General features: G+C 31.9%; 1 protein-coding gene across 1 annotated transcript in view; it reads left to right on the forward strand.

The window, feature by feature from the left end:
* Nucleotides 1-13,359: 13,359 nt before the first annotated feature.
* The window catches only part of LOC129232732 (ubiquilin-1-like), a 32,937-nt gene continuing 27,693 nt past the window's right edge, over nucleotides 13,360-18,603 (forward strand). The window contains exon 1 of the mRNA XM_054866843.1: nucleotides 13,360-13,644. Within this exon, the coding sequence (XP_054722818.1) occupies nucleotides 13,369-13,644 (276 nt within the window). The 5' untranslated portion in view covers nucleotides 13,360-13,368. The remainder of the gene's footprint in view (nucleotides 13,645-18,603) is intronic.

An 18,603-nucleotide genomic window follows, 5' to 3' on the forward strand; every position in this document is an offset into this window, starting at 1 on the left:
TATAACACTAGGTTCATTTTCCAGACAATTTTCAATTACTTTCTTTTTGAACATTTTGGGGAAAGTTGCCTTTTTTGCTTATGAATAATTTACTGTTATTGCTTTATCTTAAATTCATTTTGCGTATGTTAATCGATTTTCTTTTAAATTAGAAAGTCGCTTGGCGAATTTGGCGATGAATTTTGAGTTGCAAACTATTTTACTGCAAATGTAATTTTGATGGAATTTTTATTTATTTGGTAAACTATTTTAAATTTCAAAGAATTGTACTTTTAAAAAGGTGTACGCATTTTGTTAAAGAGAAATGATGATTTCACATCATCGGGGGGGGGGGGGGGGGGATCGTCGATTATTTTTTTATTCAACGGACTTCCCTTAATTTTTTAGCGCGGGCATCGCTGTGCGGGTACTGCTAGTTCTTAATAAACTAAAGAATAAAGAGCTTATTGCAGATGCAAATTACGTTTCCAAACTCAATCACTAATGGACTTTCATAGCTGCAACATAAGCCAAACTCATCATTACATCATCCTTTAGCAATATTAACGCAGTTAAGGCTTTGTCTTGACAAATCACTGAGCGGTTCTTCCACCATAGTGTAAAAATATTCTTCTAGTTGGTAAAGCTCTAACACTCGCAAATATCAGAAAAACTTCAGTACGAATTATAAAGAAGCGGTGCACACTAATTTTCACAGAAAAATTAAATAAAAGTTAAACATACATATTCTTCATTTGATTTATTATTTTTCTCCAATGGGAGGGGTTTAACCCCTAAAACCCTCCCCTTGGACACGGCTCTGCCATATTAATATGTTGATTAGTTGATTGAAGTACGTGATCATTAGATGTCACGTGATCGGTTAACCGGTAGCTACCAGTTGAGCTCGTCGAACGCAAGCATTCCTTGCGTTCGACGAACCTTACCGGTCGACTGGTTACTAACCGCAGCGTTCTATGATCAACCGGTTACCTAAGCAGTTGATTGGAGCACGTGATCATTAGCTGTCACGTGATTAATTAACCGGTAGCTACCGTAACGTAAGCATTGAGAGCGTTTCAAAATTCGCCGCCGGGAACATTGGGCACCGAACATTTTGGACGCCAGAAACATATTAGGCACCGGGAATACTGGGCAAAATATACTCGGCGCCAAAGTTCCCGGCGCCCAAAATTTCCGGCGCCCAAAATTTCCGGCGCCCAAAATACTCGGCGCCCAAAGTTCCCGGCGCCCAATATGCGGCGCCCAATTTACGGCGCCCAATCTGCGGCGCCCATAGACTAATAATAAGAGTAGACCGAGCTATGGCAACCCTTTTGCTGCTCATAAACCAAACCATGTGACTGGTGGATATCCTAGCAACAGCTTGCGTTGATCGCAGCAGACGATCAACGCGAGCGAGAAATAAAATAAATAGAATTGATGGAATACGGAAGAATGAGCTTTTATGAAATCCTATTTGTAAATTTGTTATTCTAAGTTGTAAATATTTTGTTAATATAGTGAGTTTTTCGTTTGGATGGTACTGTGCATTTTCTTTAGTCAATTTTTCAATAACTCTCTAAGTAATTAAAGATGTAAACGCCCAAAAAAAATCGGCAAACGGTAAGATTCTTACATACAATTTCAATTTAAGATACCGATTAGTACATTTTTTGCGTTAACGCAAAACGTTTACGCCATTCCGTTCACGCCAACGCTGACGTAAGATTTCCAAATGAAATAAAAGTTACTGAAAACTGTGATCAAAAACTAATTACGAATGTCAAAATAATACATAACTAAAAGAGAAACAGTTCAATCTCTGCACCTGGAAAAAAAAAAATTATAATGAAAACACATTACGTCTTAAAATACATGTCGACATAAAATACTGCTATGATGCACAAAAACAATGATCAATGGGAAAGAAAGACATAAAATAAACCAGTACTGTACGTACGGCATGTAGTAAGGAGAACAAATGCCCTATAGTTGTACTGTACATTTGATTCAGTAATGATATTTGTAACTTAAAAAAAGTGAAAATGATGATTTATGCTGCAGTTATTCTAATATATTTTTAAATACAGTTGCTTCATAGGTTCTTTTATAAAGTTTCCATCCATGGCATTACCCCTCTTCCTGGTTTCTTTAATTTACAATAAAAAACAGTTTCCATTTTCATAATTTTTGCATTTTGCTTGGATACTATTACTCGGTGAACTTTTATGGATTTCCTTTTCTTGACTTTTAATTGTACGTATGGAAGATTCACTCATACCGCCATACCTAATTGTTGTGCTACCCTTCGAAGCATTTTTTGGTTCAGCTTCAGCTTTTCAAGAAGCTTTACCTTTTCTTTAATTGTCAGAAACGTTCTCTTTTTCTTTCTATCTTCACGAACTTTAGACAAAGCAGCACTCCTAGGTGTTGTTATATTTCGTTAACTTTCGCATTTAGAATGAAAAAAAAATAATGGAAAATGAGAAGTAGGTATTTATATAAGCGATAAAAGACTAGTACAGTGTGGGTACTTCTGCTCTCAGTGATTCTAAAGGGATGAAGGTCTGTTCACGAAAAACAACTTACTCACCGCAGTGCCTTTCCGACATGTTGCGGGCGAAGAATTCGCGCTAGCTCAAAAATTCTTTACTGTTGAAAAAATCGGGTTATAGCCATTTTGCGTAAGCGGATCGCTTTGTAGCGGGAGTCGACTGTATATTGGATATTTTGATATTTATCCGATGTTTTCAACCAATGCAAAATAAAGTGTTTAGTAACTCTTTCCTTAAATCAGAGTTATTTATTTTCTTATATTATTATTATAATGCATCAACTTTAAAAGTAATTTTTCTTTCATTATTTATATTCATTTATTACATGTTCATGATTTTGCCTCACCCACTCAAAAAGTAATTCAATTGCATTCGAGTTCATTTCAACCACTCATAAAAATAAATATATAAATAAATAAATATTCAATTTATCAGAGCTTATCTTAATTTGTTGAAGTCTTTAGAAAATCAGTACTTTTGTCAGGAAATAGAACATTGAAATAAAGGGGAATTCAAATGCTCTAAAACAGTGGTGCCCAACATACGGCTTTCAAAACCGATTCATGTGGCCAGCTGAAATATCAGGTATAGATAAATGAATTTACTAAAAAATGTGGCTTTATTTTAAAGTTTAAATTCAAGCATCAGTATATTGCATTCTCTGTATTTTTACTTCACTTAAATTTATATATTAAAAACAAACAAAAACAGTTTATAATTAATTTCTTTAGTATGCACTCACATTTTTTCAATCACAATCACAAGTAAGCGCTTTGATGAGGTAGTAGCATTCGCGTAAAAGTTTAAGACAGGAGTTCAATTTTTTCCCCCGCAATCTTGACTAAAACCATTGAAAAAATTAATTCATAGTTTTCTGAAAAGTACTCAGGACTGCTGAAATAACACTTTCTGGAATAAAATTTGTTCAATATAACTATACCATGTGATTTCATTATAGGATTTGTAGGACCATAGGAGCTATTTGTTGGTCAAAAAATAAAATAAAAAATATTAATATTATTCAAATAATTGGAACCCGTACAACATGCCCCACTGTCCAACGTGCCTCCAGGGCCTGATTAACGCACGGTCCGGCGGGTCCGTGGACCTGGGCACCACAAATTTAGTGGCACTAAAATAGACTAAATTAAATTACTTCCTTTTTTCTCTGTTAAAGGGAAAGTTCCTTCTCAGCTTTGAAAATAATCAAAAATCTTTTGAGAAGATGCGCTTCTCAGGATAATTTACAGGCGTTTTTCTTATTGACCATTGAAAATTCCGTGACATCAAAATTAGATTTCGATGATGTGATCGACACATTTGCATCTGTTAAAGCCAGAAAGAAGCCTTTTTAAAACTTAATGTCAGAATTAGTTAGTTTTTTTCTTTCTTTTTTTTTTGTTGCTATTTTTTCAGTTTTAAATTGTTTTTTAATTCATTGTTACCTTAAGGTACGGCAATTTAACTATGATTAGTATGGTGACTATCAAGTGTTTGGTATTCAAATCCCAGGTTTCTGCAGTAATGTGTAGGTTTCTAGTGTATTAGGTTTCTAGTATAAAACATTGACTTTGAAATTGTGCTGATTTTCGCGGGGGGGGGGGGGGGGGGCACCAATTTTTACTCAGGACCTGGGCACCAGTTTGTCTTGATCGGGCCCTGCGTGCCTCACCTTCCCCTACAATTTTGTTGTGGATATTCCTAAGTGAGGTGCAGAAAAAACAAGCAAGTTTTCTCACGGTTCCTAAAAAATTTAGAATCACGAACGTTCATTACTTATTTTAGTCATCATAAACTGATGATTTCTCTTCTTAAGAGCAAAGATGATGTACAGTAACAAATATGTACATAATTTTATGTACATAATTAAATGAAAAACAATCTATGCTAGTCAAAAGAGATTGATGAATTAGGTAAAATATTCCCCTGTAATATGTGTTTTACTTTTTCAAGTGTTTTTAAAACACATCCTGTTATTTGAAATTAAATTTTACAACACACTTAATGCAAAGTAGTTGAAATACAGCTCTATTTCAATTTAAGTGTGTTTATTTATTTTCCATTTATAATTTTATGAACTAGTTTAAAAAAACATTCTTGCCAATTGTGTTCAGCCGTATTGATGAGTTAGCACATTTGAAGAGTTTTACTTCTGCTTTTAAATTTATTTGCCCTTAATGTTTTCTAAGTTTCTTCCAGATATTCTGCAACTTGAAGAAAGCTCAACTACCAGCTGAATTATAGTCCTGATGCAGATGTTCTAGAAAACTCATGATAGTATTGTACTGTTCGCTTAAAGAATTGTGTAATAGAATGATCTCCAATATTTAGTTTACAAGGATGTCCAGAAATCATTTTCCAAGTTTTATTAGCTTGACAGCTTTATCAAAACTAATGAAGTTGTTTAAAAAAAATAATAAACTTCCATACATAATATGCCATTCATGTTTGTTATGCTTCTTATTATGCTGATGACTTCAGGAAATTTGTTGCCAAAATGGACTTTGGACTTTCAACAATGACATACAAACCAACAAAAATTTTGTGCTTAAATGCTAAATAGTGTAATTAAATGAAATTTTGATCCTCTTCATACAAACAGTGCTGTATTTCTGATTTGTCACTCTTATCATCATATTTATTATCATTCATTTGTATAATAATATTGAAATGTAAAGAGGTAAAACAAACAATAATTTTGCAACAGAAATTGAGAAATAGCTGGAATTCTGTTTTGATTCTCTAAATTTAGAGTTTTGAATTTGTTTTGTAAAACAAATGCTTTAAGGTTTATGCTCGTTTGTCATGTAAAAATATTGTTTTCAATTTAGATTTTTAATACATTTTTCGGGTATTCAATGCAAGGCTAATTTAAGAATTTTTAAAAATTTGGTAATAATAACCACATTTTGAACATGTGAATATTTTAAAGTTACGTTGCATTTCAGAAAACACAAAGGATTAATCTTTGCTTATTTTGTTACTTAAGCAGTTATTGACAATAATAGTTTCCCCCAAAATCTATAAAAACTACAAATTCTGTTTTGGTACCCTGAATTTGATTTTAATTGCCTAATGGAGAAAAATGTCTTTGTTTTCTCCTTTTTTTTTGTGTAAAAATGTTAGAAGTTCTATATTTGAAATAAAGTTTACAGATGTAACAACAACAACAACAAAAAAAAAAAGATCATTAGAGACTTATGTTGTAATCTTTATGTTGTAATGACTTGAAGAATGGTAGTATGGAATGAATGAGTTTTCTTCATGCTAAGTTGTATTTAAAACCTCTGTCAAAATTAAATGTAAACATTGCTTTTCCATGAACATTGAAAATAAGTACAAGTCCTCTACTGTTGCTGTGAATGATTTTTTTCTTTGTTTCCTTAAGAAAGTGTCTACTTTCCTTTCTTTGTAATGTTGTTTTCATGTGAAAATATTGTTCAAAATTTAAGTAATATATGTATGATGCAGATGAATAAATAAAGAACAATAGATACATTTGTTTCTTATTCATATGAGTTGAAAATATGTAGTGTTTAAAATTACACCTCTTCAACTCATCAATTTATTTCTAAATGTTTCTATCTACATCAAATTAAAGTAATAATTTTGAACTTTATTCAAATTAATATTTTAACCAGGAGTGCCTACTGAACCACTAAAATATTTAGATGTTCTTGGTATCTTTTCTTTCTTTTTATGGGGGGGGGGGGGGGGGGGGGGGGGGGAGGGGGTTACCTCGTTTTGACCATCTACCTATTTCTAGTATTGAACTTTCAAATTTTCCTTTGCATATTTATCTTTCAAATTTTCCTTTGCATATTTATCTTTCAAATTTGTAATTTAATGTTTAACTTAATCACATTTAAATCAGAAAATTGTACAGGGTAAACTTAAACATGCAGTTTTAATTAGCATTTTTTTAAATAGGAAACCATTTTAATTAGTGATATTGCTTTTTAGATGGTTACAGGAAATATTTTTAGATTTAAAACTCTTTACAACGTTTGCCTTTCCGAAACAAAAACAAGCAATTTCTAATGTGCATTATCTGTCATTCATTTATTTATTTTCAACTTCTTACCTTTTTTTATCTCTTTATTTATTTTGAATCAATTAAATTCTAACACATGGAGGTGAGAATTCACATGCTGCGAACCAAAAAAATAAAAATAAAAATTATTACAAAAAAAAAAAAAAAAACTGTCGGCAGATTTAAATGGATATATTTTTGCTGAAATTAAAAAATAATAAATAATTCCTTAGTTTTCACTGTAAAAGGCATGTGACAGCAAAGTTGCACTTTTTGAAGATTAGCCCATTAGTGACTGAAGTCTTTAATTGAACTAATGTTTTCTTTTTCTGATGAAAATGCTGAAAATTTTGTGTTTTAAATAAAGTTTATAGATACAATAACACCAAAAAGTAAATTGAACAACAGAGATCTATGATGTTTACAACAACAAGATTACAACTATAAGATCATGCTATTGATCTGAAAACTTAGCATGAAATAAATGAGTTTTCCTCATGCTAAATTGTTTTCAATTTTTAGTTTTTGCTTTGTCATAAAAATTCAAAATAAGTACAAGTCCTTTTTTGGTGCTCTGAGTTGTTTTAATTTTGTTTCATTAAAAAAATGTCTACTATCTAACTACTTTTCATTCTAGTATTGTTTTGGTATAAAAATGTTGAAAATTTTAAATAATAGATAGTGTACTTTCAAGAAATAAATATAAACTAATGGAGACATCTGTTTCTTATGCATATAAGAATGTTGAAATATATAATGTGTCAAAATACACCCCCCCCCCCTCCTTAACTTCCCAATTTATTTCTGAATATTTCTATCTGCATCTAGTTTCAAATAAAAATGACCTCTGATTAATATAATTTCAGTTTTCAACTTTATACAAATTAATCTATTAATTAGGTGTGCCCACTAAACCATTAAAATATTCAGAGGTTCTTAATCTCTTTTTTAGAGTGGGGGGGAGGCGAGATAGGATCCCCGCAGTGTGGGGTGCCCCACGTCTTAAGGAGTCCAACGGCCTCTAAAATTAAAGAAAAAAATTGAAAAAAACCTAGCACTAAGACTTATTTAACGTTACAAATATACACTGATGGCCTCTGGGGAGGGGCTATACAGATTTTGTTGCAGGGAGGCCTAAAATGTATCGATCCCGGATTGGATAGGATACCTTGTTTTAAGCTTCTACATATTTCTAGTATTACTCTTTCAAACTTTCCTTTGCATATACATGGGTGCCACACCCCTAACAGCACCCCCCCCCCCCGTATGTGGGCATCCCAGGCATATATTTCCTTCCGGAATTTTTAAGCTAATGCTAAACTTTGTTCCATTTAAATCAGAAAATTGTATATTTTTCCTTTTATAGAAAAAAAATAAATAATGCTTTTGATATCAATATAAGAAATATTTCTTTGTTCAAAAATCTTTATAAAGCTTAATTTAATGTAGCAAAAACAAGCAGTTTTTTTTATGTTCGTTATTTGTTATTTGTTTATTTTCATTTTCTTAATCAGTCTTCATTCTTTCATTCATTTTGAATCAATTAAAATTATAATATAATTTTCGTTGTCTCGGAATCTTTTGATTAATTTAAAATTGATCGTATTGAAGAGAATAAGGTTTAAGAAAAAAAATCTGCTTTTAATTCTGCTAACACAGGGCCATTTTGTCTTTTTTTAATGTTTGAATCAAAATCGAGCGTTTCACTTATTGAACAGCATGCATTTTCGAATCCGCGTGCTTACATCCTTCAGAACCCGTTTCAGCTACTCTTTCCGCTCCCGTTCGCGACTATTTTTTTAAATGAAACTCGAAAGCGAACAAGGAGCCAATCTTGCAGCTTGGCGGCAACCCTATCTTCCCCCCTGTAACCGGTTGCGCTATCCGAGCGTAGCTGTTGTCGCAACTCTGAAAACTACGTTTTCATATAGGGACTCTAATCCATCCGAATGGCGCGGCACCACTCCAAAATCCGGTCGTGAATGCCGAACGCCTGGCGTGGCGCGGCTCGCTGGATATCCAGCCGAGCTGAAATCCATCGCACCGCGCCGATTTTCGACCGTTCCATCGCATCGTGAATGTGAAAACCCGCTTGAGTGGGAAGTCGAGATCGTATGTACTTGAAGCGACTAATTGATATCAACCAATGAGATTTGAGTTCCCTGGGTTTGAGCACAGCCATCTTAACACAAGGCCTGCGCGCTCATTCAACATGGCCGCCAGTGAAGGCGGTTTGTTTACATTTCATAATAGCTCTACCGTGAATAAAAATTTAGATTTTTTTATAATCCATTAAAAAAAACAGTTAATTTTTACATGAAATACTCCGATACATCTCTAAATTAAAAATTTATATCGTTCGAGTTTTAATATCGACACAAATAGTTCTTAAATAGTAAACTAAATTAAAATTCATGCATGACACATTACATATTATATTCGTAATAAATATATGGATAATGAATAAAAATGAAAATTTTAATGGGTAAAAAGAAAATACACTTCAACTTCAAATCATAATGCAAAAGAAAGTACGAAATAAATTTTGCTTAATGTAAATTGTAAAATGATTAAGACTGACGGGGAAGATAAACGGGAAGTGCATATTTCTTATTCATAAACTAATAAATATTTTGCATTTTTCACACGAATGATTTACAGTAGTATAGATTTCTTTTGACAAAAATACAGACAAATGAAAAAAAAAAAGAAAAAAAAGATGGAATAAAATAAACCAATATTTAGCCATATTTCTAACTGTTACAAACAAAAGAAACAGTATACATTTTTGAGAGAAAAATCACTCCAATACCCAATAATAATTACAAAACATCTGAACAATTGAAACAAACTAAACAATTGGTATAAAGGACAATACTGATGCATATATTTCAGAGTAAAAAATATAATTAGATTTATCATGAGTTATCTGTGAGATTTTTTTTTTTTTTTTTTTTGGAGAAGTTATTTAACAGTATGTTATAAATCGTTTGCATAATATTTCTCAAAATCAAGAAAATGGTGTGAGAGCAAAGCTTGTAATGGTCATGTACCACATTTCTAATGCATGGCTCGCTAATAGTTGTTAAAAGCTTTAATTCATTTTCATTTGCTATGAATTCCTCAAAAAAAAAAAAAAAAAAAATTCCACAACATTTTAAAATACATTTATACAAATAGAAGTTGCGTTTAAAAGAAAAAGTTGGTGTTTTTCAAAAGTCACGATTTCATGTATCTATTAAACTGCACTCTTCAGAGAATTCATATTAAAAAGCTCCTTGAAATTTTAGTTACAAAAAATAATCATTTACCAAAGTGAGGGCAAAAAGCTTCGTCATTAAAATCGAAAGTAATAAATGTGTATTACATGAAAAAAAACATAAATTAAAATGTGTACCTTTCAATAATAGAGTACAGTACCTTACAGAAATAGAAACTGCTTTAAAAGTTGAAACAGTTGCTCTTTTTAATGAACCGCGATCTAATGTATATATTAAACAGCACTCTTCAGCCAATTCATGTTAAAAAGTTCCTTGAAACAATAGTTACAAAAAATAATCATTACACAAATTGAGGGCAAAAAAGCTTTGTCATTAAAATCGAAAGTGATAAAAATATGTAGCATGAAAAAACATACATAAAAATTCGTCCCTTACAAGTAAAAAATCCATAAAATATTATTTAACAAGTACAGTAAAACTCCTCTAATACGGACACTAACAAGACAAAATTCTTTGTTCGCAATAGAGGGGTGTCCGCATGACAAAGGTTTAATACCTTTTAATTTTACCTTAGAATCGAGGAATTAAATACTGTCCACATAGGAGGGGTATCCGTTAGGAGGGATTTTACTGTATTTATTTTTATTATCAATTCTGCTTAAAAATAACCATTGGTAACCACACTTACCTTCTTAACATTTTTTAATCCAACAATAGTAGCTTCAAACATATTTGGAGATGTTAAACATTTGATACGTTAAATTTTCACCACCAAAGTATCCCAACGGCTTATAATGTAAACTTGACGAAACGCACAGTCAAATACAAAGAGCAAAAAAGAAAACATCATTTCAAGTCTCCATAAAGACAGTTGATAACGTATTCACACATTTGGAATAAATATTACTTTGCTATTTGATACTAAAGTTGTAAGATGAAACACAATATTGCATCCGCAACGAGCAGCTACTTGAAGACCACAACACTGTTTGAACTAAAGGGGTTTTCCCGCTCAAAGCCTCCTTGAGGTCACGTGACATCGATTGCGCAATACAGCGCGTAGGCCTGATATATAGAAGGCTGTGGTTTGAGAGAGATAGCAGAGGGGTGAAAATCGTGATGCAATATTTGTTTTTGTTGATAAAATCATGTTCTCTCGTGTAATGGATATGTTTTTTTCAACTTTTAGCTCTACAATTGGAAAAGAAAGCAAATTCAATATAAAAATGTTGCCGTTTAAGAAATGCGTCTTATTTTCTACATACATATTGTATTTATTTTGAATGAAACGCATAATGTTTAAAGGAAAGCAGACAATTTGACAATCATCCGTTGAGAATGAATCTGACAAGGGTCAAAGATTTTTCAATTATTTTCTCACAACTGAATAATACTTAGGGAATTTTGAATTTAAATTGCAAAATAAAAGCAGTATTATTTAAACCAATTACTGTTTGTGAAAATGCGTTTCGTAAACAGAGATTAGGAGAACAAGAAATTGGAAATGAAAAAGATTAACTCGTATGATCTCACTACTCTCAAAAATTAGAGCCTATAAAAGTAACAATATGAAATAAATAGGTTTTATTAACAGTTGTTAGGTTCAATAGATTGTACTCAAGGTGAGGTTTTTTTTATATGGCTAAAACCAACTTGTGCAGCACATTATTCATACTTGTCAAAAAGAAAAAAAAAAAAAAAAAAGCTAAAAATTTTATACGTATCTGTTCATCAACTTTAGTTAGTAACAACTAAAGCTGACTTTTTTTTGCAGCATACTTTAAATATCTTTTTCATAACTGTAATGTAAGGCAAACGGTAAGATTCTTACATACAATTTCAATTTAAGATACCGATTAGTACATTTTTTGCGTTAACGCAAAACGTTTACGCCATTCCGTTCACGCCAACGCTGACGTAAGATTTCCAAATGAAATAAAAGTTACTGAAAACTGTGATCAAAAACTAATTACGAATGTCAAAATAATACATAACTAAAGAGAAACAGTTCAATCTCTGCACCTGGAAAAAAAAATTATAATGAAAACACATTACGTCTTAAAATACATGTCGAGTGCCAAACTATAGATAATGTTGCCATCTAGCAACCATGCTGCCAAAGTTTTTGCCAAGCCTTTCCACTAGTCACGTGATGTATCCATGAACCAATTTTTTTCATCAGCAAGTCTGAGAAAGCTCTTATTATTAGTCTATGGCGGCGCCCAATCTGCGGCGCCCAATTTACGGCTCCCAATCTGCGGCGCCCAATCTTCCTAGACCGGATGTACCGGATCCAACTGAATTTGAATGAGCTTTGACTATTTTTAGGAGTAATTATCAATAATAAAATTTCATTTTTCATGAATTATACATTTTTATCGCATTTATTTCACACTATATAATCATAGTTGACCTCTTACAATATAATTTTTATTACTCTGTTGACATTGCAAAATTTGCATTACTTCCCTGCTAAAAATTAAAAGATGAGAATTTCTTATTTAACAGTTTGGACAGATTAATATTTTATACCAAAGTCAGTGAGTTGATTTTTATTGCTTTTTATTCTCCACTTTCTTTCTGCATTCATAAAATAAAAAAGAAAAGCATTTCACTAAAACAATGGATTACTGTTCCACTGATGCAATTTAATAGGCACAAAAACATGAAAATTATTAGAATGCAGTTAAAATTACTATGATATTAAACACGTTATATCCAATCCCCATAATTGAAGCAAATCTAGTTTTGCCACTTTGGCAAATATGGGCAAAAAATAGTTTTGCCAGGGCACTTTAAGATTTCCCCCCTACCTTTGACAGAAATGTGCCAAACCTAATTTTTTAAAAAAAATTACTACTCTGAAATTTTATGTTTAAAAGAATTAGGCCCATAGAAAATTTTTACTGCATTATATTGCAACTTGTTGTGGTGTAGGTTTAAAAGGATTACTTTTGTTACTAAACGCAAATTTTGCAAATTATGAATAAATATAATAAATAATAAAATTGATAGCTAAAAAAATTTCATTCTTTTCTCGAATTCTGTTTTTGCAATTTTTTCCACTGCTCTGGCATAAATGACTTCTTGCCTGCAAAATGTCTAACCCTTTGTGTTGCCCACTAATGCCCTTTCAAGTGCAATAATTTTGAATATAATTGTCTAAGCGTATTGCTTTTTTTTTAATATTTTTTCTCCAATACCTAAATCTTACATTTAAATATTCTTTTAAAATGGCACGAACGATATCCCTCGAATCTTGTTTCCCGGTCTGTTTGTACACCCGTACGCAACACAAGCGGGCATTTTAGTTAGATCAACAGAAAATATTCACTATTAAACACAGCATTCTAGGTAATAAAATAGATAAAGCCCTTCAAAGCCGAATGTTTTGGGTAGACTTCGTAGACTTTTTCCCCGCGCCAGTTAAAACCGGTTACGATTTTAGCTTCAGGTTTTGTTGCGTTGAGCGTCTCCCCTTTCTTCTGTCCTCCTTGTTAAAACTACTCAACTCATCATCCTTTTGCTTTCTTCTTCAGTTCAGTTGTTTGTGTGTTGTTTGGGTTTTTGTAAAAGTATGGCGGAAGAAGTAATGAATAATGGTAAGCGAGCAATTTTGACTAAAGTTAAAGAAGAACCATTATCCGATGATGATGAAGTGATATGTGAGCCTGTTGCTAAAAGTCCAAAAAGATCTGACAATCTCAGTCTGAGTGAATGTGTCGTCAAGACGGAACCTAGAGATGAAGTACCGGCGCCTACAAAGAGTTCAGCAGCGAAAATTAAAATTGCTATTAAAGCCACCAAGGAAAAACACACGGTTAAAATTAATAAAGATTCTACTGTAAAAGAAGTAAGTTTTTTAGATATGTTTATTCGGCAAAGCAATTGAATTTTCGGGTCTTGCTGTCTCAGGGGTTTTTGTGATCCGAAATTTCCGAAAAATTTGGATTGCCATTCCCGAAAAATTTGGAAACATTTTAAAACTGAAAACTAAATTTAAAAACATGCAGGTGGGTGTGGTTTTTGTTTTTCGGATTACATATCCTTTGCCTCCACTCTCTCGGATAAATCTGATATGATGGGCTTGCCTTAATGCTCCTAAAAGGTTATGCCCCCCAAAATAAATTCATTCTTAAGGTGCCGCTGGAGAGAGCCTCCGAAGTTTCGAAGTCAATGTTAAGTCTACGGACAAGTTTCCTCCCGATTGCTAATTCGCATTTAAATATTTTGAGACATTTTTTTCTGCATAACATTCTTCACAGCAGTACAAATGACGCGCCTTTTTTAATTTTTCATTTTCCGTTAAAATTTAATATTAAATGGCTGTTAAATTTATGAGTTGACAAAATAAGAGGTGCTTTCTGTTTAAACGCTTCATAAATACTCAAGATCTAACATTTGCTCATATTGAAAAACTACTCGTTATTCTTGAAAGTTTGTGCTTTTCAGGGATACCTTTCTTTTAATCATACTTAAATTAGGATAAGAGTAATTGGGAGGGGAAAACTGGAAAATTTTGCAAAAATTGACGAATTTCCGTGTTAACCACGCCTCCCGCCGGTGACAATAGAGAAAGAGGGGACAGCTTCTTTATCCCCTGTTGGGGTGGGGCATGGAGATCGTCTTCAGGGTAATAAGAAACATGTGTTTAGGGGGAGGGGATGACAGCAATTAAGGGTTGAGTGAGCGAGAGCATTTATTTCCTTCGGGTCTAAACTTGGAGTAGACAATTTTTTGAGCTTCGCTACGTAACTTTTTCCTTGCTTACATACAAATTTGGAAATACATATCCTAGCAGGGGGAAGCCCCCAAGTAATTCAAAATTTGAAACTTTTTTTAGCGAAAATATTACACTATGTAGCAATAGGTTTGCATTTTAACTTTGCGTAATTGCCATATTATCAACTATATTTTAATACAAAACAAAAACTTCCTTTCAGAAAAAATTTATCAAAAGTGTAATATGCAGATAAAATAAAACATGTCATAATTCTGTGTCCAGTGAAAGTGATTACAATGAACCCCCTTTTAAGAAAAGCATCAACAATCGTTTATACAAATAAACAGTTGCATTAACTAGGATGAAATACTGTGAAAGCACTTATTCTTACGAACCTACATTTTAGCGAAATTAAAAAAATCTACGAATTTGTGAGTTGCAAATTTTTTGAATTTTATATAAACAGAATAATTCTATAAAAAAATTATTTGACGAGGTTTAAATTTTCGTGATTACGTCGAGCTCTGGAGAATTGCGAAAATGAAAGCCTCGCGAAAATAAGTGCTTTTAGAAGAGTACTCAAAGTCATCATATAAATACGTTATCCAGAATCACTATTGATCTATAATGAACTAATTTTCGCGTGCTGAAAATCTAACTTCATGGTTCGAAAGGAGCCTTATGCTATTTAAAAAGTTCTATTCGGGAATTAATGCACTACTAAGTGCTTATAGTCATACTTTTTTTCTCTAGTTTGGGTCTCTCACTACCGAAATATGGCTAGGGGGGAGGAGACAGCAATTAGGAAACTGAGGTGCCCCGCGTGGGAGCACAGAGCGATTCGAAGTGAGGTACAATACGACATTGAGAAGGCTCATAATCAGTTATATTATGACACTATATTATAAATATTGAATACAGGTTAATATATAGCAGGGTTGGCAAGGTTTTGGACACTATGGTAAAAACCACGGTAAAAACCCTGGTTTTTACCGTCCTGTCCAAAACCCTTGTGTCCAAAACTATATTTTTAGAGAAATTGTATTTTTGAGAAAAAACAAAAAACAGAATAAAATGCATCAAAGTAAAGTTTTATATTGAACATTTATTCAATGTGAACATACTAGTGATTTATGCCGCCGATTTTAATCTAGTTATAGAAGTTGAATTCTTAATTTAAATTTGTATGCATGAGTTTATTTAATTATTTATTTATTGTTATTATTAGTATTATTATTTTTTGATAATGGTAACCAAATTTACTTATGCTTGTGCATGTGTGCAAATGAAAGCGGGGTTGGTCAGGTTTTTACCATCCAGTTCAAAACCCTTGTTTCCAAAAGTGTCCAAAACTATTTTTTTAAAAAACTATATTTTGTGAGAAAATATCAAAAACAGAACAAAATGTGTCAAATTTTTTTTTTGACTACTTAATATATTTATTTAATATGAACATTTAAGCATAAATATGTATATAGCTTATATATACAGCAGATTTTAATCTAGTTACATAGAAATTAAATTCCTCATTAAATGTTTCAATTTGTATGCCTGAGTTTCTCTTTTTTGTTTCCATAAACCAAATTTTTGGACATTTATGCATGTGCTGAAAGAAAGTGTTCAAAGTATAGTGCAATAATTGACTTAAATGCAATAAATGACAATTTTTTGTAAATACAGAATGTGTTATATTAAAAATATGAACAAAAAAAAGAACACAACTTTTAAAATATAAGTTGTGTTTAATCATTAATTTCTTGTTCTTTAATCTATGAATTAAAAAATAATTTTCATTAAAACATCACACAAAATTTATTTGCAAAAACCATTAAAAAAAATGAAGCATTTAAAAAAATATTGTACATTTAATAACATTCTTTTGAGTTATAAATGTAACTGAAATTAGTTGTCTTGTTAGCAATGTGAATTTCCTTTCATGGCTCTACCAACTGTTACAAAAGGAAGTTTTTATGTGAGAGTTATTGGCATTTTATTTTAAGTAAAATATTTTTTAAATGAACATTTTGGAGAAAAGTATTACCAAATACTTATTAATTAAACCTCATTAATATTTATATTTATGCATTACAAATACTGTAGTAAATACAAATTGATTAGGTTACACCCCTTTAGCTTTAGCATAGTTTTGGACAGTTTAAGACAGTTTCGGACAGTTTTGGACAGTTTTAGACACTTTTGGACAGTAAAAACCACCTGTCCTGTCCTAAACCGGTTTTGGACAGTCCAAAACCCAACCCTGATATATAGTAAATGTTACACAAAACATTACAAGACTAAAAGCTAGTTATAACGATAATTTTTTTTATAAAATAACGTTTGATGCATCACAAATTGAAAAAAAAAACATCCAATAAGACACTAGATGATAAGAAAATGGGAATTATAGAATGTAAGACAATCAAATCTTCATTTTCGAGAAATTATTCCATCGTTGGCCATTGCAATTGGCCATACCTTTTCAGTGTTGTTACCAGTAACCAGCTTGAACACGAAATAAGACTTTTTGATAGTGAACCAAAAAACTGTTTGTGCTTGAAAAACTATTTTTTTTTTAAATTTATAAATAATTTGCTTTTGAAATATTTTTTAAAAAAACTTTTTAAATAATTTATTGGTTTTAAAAACATAATAGGGTTGTTTCCTTCAGTCAAAAGTATGTACTACTTTTAGTTACTGAAATTGATAGAATAAGCAAAAAAAAAAAAAAAAATAATAACATGGAGCAAGAAAAAAAACTTTCATTATCCAACGTTTAATTTTTAATTAATTATTTTAAATATCCAATTTTCAAAGTAAGGCATGGTCTTTATGGCGTCACAAATGATGTACTTTGGCGCATCTGTCTACCGCGTTTCCACGTTATGCTAATCAAGAAGCGAATTAAATATTGCGCTCTACGTTTGCTCTCAACCATATCGTTGCCAGCACACGTGAGTAGAGATGCGAATTAAATATTTTGCTCTGTGAATGGCAACAGTGAATGGCATTTCATCATTTGTGATATCATCGGCAGAAGCGTAAACAATGAAAGGGCGCCGATTAAAATATCTTTTTAAAAATATAAACTTAGTCAAATCCTTTAAAAAATGGTCAGATCCCATGTTTTTAAGCATACTCTTTTGGGAAAAAATACTTTTAACATTTTGGAAACGACCCCATTTGAGGAAATTAATATTTTTAATTTAAATGTAGTTTTCATAGTAAGAATGATTGTGTACAATTTTCCTCTGCTCCATCTTTTTAATACATATTGTTTGTTTGTAATTTTGCTGTAAGCTATTCAATTGTTTTTGAGGTACCTATTGCGTTTTAAATTTAAAACTTTCATAGATTCATTCATTTTGAATGAACCTATGATCTGAATGATGAATGAATCTACATTTGAACGATTTAATCTGATTAATAATCAGATATAGACAAAGCCTAAACCCATCATTAAGCCTGCAGTTTCAACATAGGCGAATGTAACTTTTTTTTTTCTTTTTCTAAAATCTTTTTGTATAACTTGTGTAGCAGGTATGCCGGGGGGATATTTTAGTGCTCCGTAATTATTTAAAAATATATCCTAAAAACTGTACCAATACGTGCGCCACGACGTGTTAAAAAAGTGCTTTAAAATGTATGCTGAACAAAATACATGTTCCAAAAAGCGTTATCGGAAGTGTTCTCAAAATTATTCAAAAACGTTCTAAAAAGGGGGACAAGTGTCCATACTTAAAAAGTATTTTGAAAAGTGTTCTCAGGATGGTTGAAATACCTATTTCAAAAAATGTGTTCTCAAACAGGGGACAAGTGTCCATGCGCAAAAAGTGTTCAAAAAGAGTTTGATTATTTGCAGTGCACTAGGAATCGGCAAGAGGTCCAAGGCAAGAAAAATTTCTAGGAGAGCATGTGATTTCTTGCATAAAGCTCTGCTCCATAAGCCGTACGGTTCTGCCAATATCCAGTTTTGTAAAAGCTTTTTTTTTTTTTTCTGCGTCGCGATTAAAATGACAAAATCACCAAGTTTGTGCTTTCATTGCTCGCGATCTGAGATGTTTGCAATACTCATATTTGGATGCCTCACTG

This window comes from Uloborus diversus, unplaced genomic scaffold, assembly GCF_026930045.1.
Source record: "Uloborus diversus isolate 005 unplaced genomic scaffold, Udiv.v.3.1 scaffold_1342, whole genome shotgun sequence".
Classification (NCBI taxonomy): Eukaryota; Metazoa; Arthropoda; class Arachnida; order Araneae; family Uloboridae; genus Uloborus; species Uloborus diversus.